This window comes from Rhagoletis pomonella, unplaced genomic scaffold (assembly GCF_013731165.1).
Source record: "Rhagoletis pomonella isolate Grant_MI unplaced genomic scaffold, Rhpom_1.0 Rhpom_scaffold_00010, whole genome shotgun sequence".
Taxonomy (NCBI): Eukaryota; Metazoa; Arthropoda; class Insecta; order Diptera; family Tephritidae; genus Rhagoletis; species Rhagoletis pomonella.
This window is the reverse complement of record NW_023458564.1, coordinates 37,877,153-37,879,095: the sequence shown is the minus strand read 5'-3', so window position 1 is coordinate 37,879,095 and position 1,943 is coordinate 37,877,153. Positions and strand designations below refer to the sequence as shown.

The window sequence follows — 1,943 nt, the reverse complement described above, 5'->3', positions numbered from 1 at the left end:
TTAGTAAATATTGAGCTTGAATCTCTAGAATTACGTTCCCCTCGGTTATTAAATGGTCACCCAAGTGTCTTTTGCGTTTGTGCATTAATGCCAAATAGCCTTTCAAGAAGTTATGTGCAGCCCAGCCGGCCGTGGCAGAGAGTTCCCTTTTCCAATGCGACAGAAGGTCTTTGGTCCAATGAAAGGGATTGATACACCTCTCTTTGCTAGTTTATATGCAATCACGTTTCGTTCAATACCAATTATGTCCCGTAATACAGTGAAGCCAAACTCGATTGATCAGACCAAAAGTGGTCAACTTATCAAGGCACTCCATCACAAGTTTAGATGTTGCCTGACGAGATCTGAGTAGCTGAATAGCCACTTGGCTGGATATTCTAATTCCGGTGGTTTCGCTTGATATTAAAAAGCCAATCTTGCCTCACAAATGTAAATGCCAGCGAAATGTTACCTGTTCTAATACCTCCCGAAAATTCGAGAAAAATTTATATATAGTTAATTTATAGCAGTTGGCTCGATTTACCAACAACTCTTTACTGGTACAAAATGCTTTTATGCTAAGTGGTGAACATTTATTTCAAACTGACTCACATATAAATATTTGCGTACGTATATTCGAGTTATATATTAGTAAATAGCACTTGATATTTCTAACTAAAAAAAATTAATGAAAATTCCTTTTCAACAGTAACGTTGAGTTTAAAACGCAATTTTCGGTATAATCTTAAAAATTTTGAAGTACAGCTTTATTAGGCATGCAATTAGAGCGAATCCGAATGTTGATTTTAACAGCTGATGTAAGAGTAGTAGCCTGAAAATAAGTGGAGGGATAATAAAATAAGAAATTAATGCATAAAAGATAACGATAGAAATATGTGCATGCACATACATATGTAAGTGAAAATGAAGGAAGTGAAAAGTCGATTACTATTGCATGCATCCACATTCATACTACATACAAAAGTTTGTATGTAAGTTTTTTAAAGTGACCCTAGCTTAGCTCACCTCAGGCCAAAAGGCACAACGTAATATGAGTATAATGCGAAAAGCAACGATCATAAAGTAATTAAAAACTACTTAAGATGAAGACAAATGTACGCACATATATGCAGAGAAATACTCATTTATTTAAACATTAGGGTGCCCCACCTAAAAAGTTGCAGTTATTCCGGCGCAATTATAAAACTTATTATATTTAAAAACTTCCGCCGAAATATTTAGAAAAATTTATAAGATTTACGTGAACCGGCTTTAAAACACCGCAAAAGATAAAACTTTTTATAAATAAAAATAGCGTTTGAAAAGATTTTTTTCCGAAAAATTACCTAAGATGATAAAAGAGTTTAAGCTCAAAAGGTCTGCATAAAAATGTTTGAGAATTTTATCAATAAAATCAAAATAATTAGATTTATGAAGGTATTTTTAAGTCAGACCAGTTCCCACAAATATTAATATTTTTCCGAAGTATTTTGGCGGAAGTCTAAAAATATAATAAATTTTGTATTCTGAAGGAAATCAGCACTTTGTTTTTCTTGTATTAAGAGTGATCCACCCTAATGTACATACCGAGTGAACGAAATTAAGTCTTATATACCTGCGATAAAATGCACGCCGCTTCTGCAATTTATTATCATTATCCTTGAAGAAATATCGCCGTATACCACTTAGATAAGAACGAAAATATTCGCTCCAATTAATGGTAGCTATATTGAATTGTAATAAATTCCGCTCTTGTGTCTTGCCAACCATAGCATCCAATTCATCAATATTATTGTTAGCGAAGCGCCAGTCTTTCAAGCCAAACCAAGACATCATATAAATGACTCGCGAAATTTTACGATACGCTTTTATATAGCTGGTGGTATGGAGTGTGCAGCAATCGGCGTATGAACGTTTGTGGAAAGACAAAGAAATGTGAATTAAGTAATCAAGTTGAAGAAAAA

General features: G+C 33.7%; 1 protein-coding gene across 1 annotated transcript in view; it reads right to left on the bottom strand.

Annotated features, from left to right (window-relative positions):
- Positions 1-699: 699 nt before the first annotated feature.
- Positions 700-1,943, bottom strand: part of LOC118746378 (fatty acyl-CoA reductase wat) — a 22,588-nt gene continuing 21,344 nt past the window's right edge. Inside the window, exons 8-9 of the mRNA XM_036480233.1 lie at positions 1,595-1,943; positions 700-811 (exon numbers count right to left, since the gene is read on the bottom strand). The exon at positions 1,595-1,943 is cut by the window's right edge and continues 68 nt beyond it. Of these exons, the coding sequence (XP_036336126.1) occupies positions 700-811; positions 1,595-1,943 (461 nt within the window). The remainder of the gene's footprint in view (positions 812-1,594) is intronic.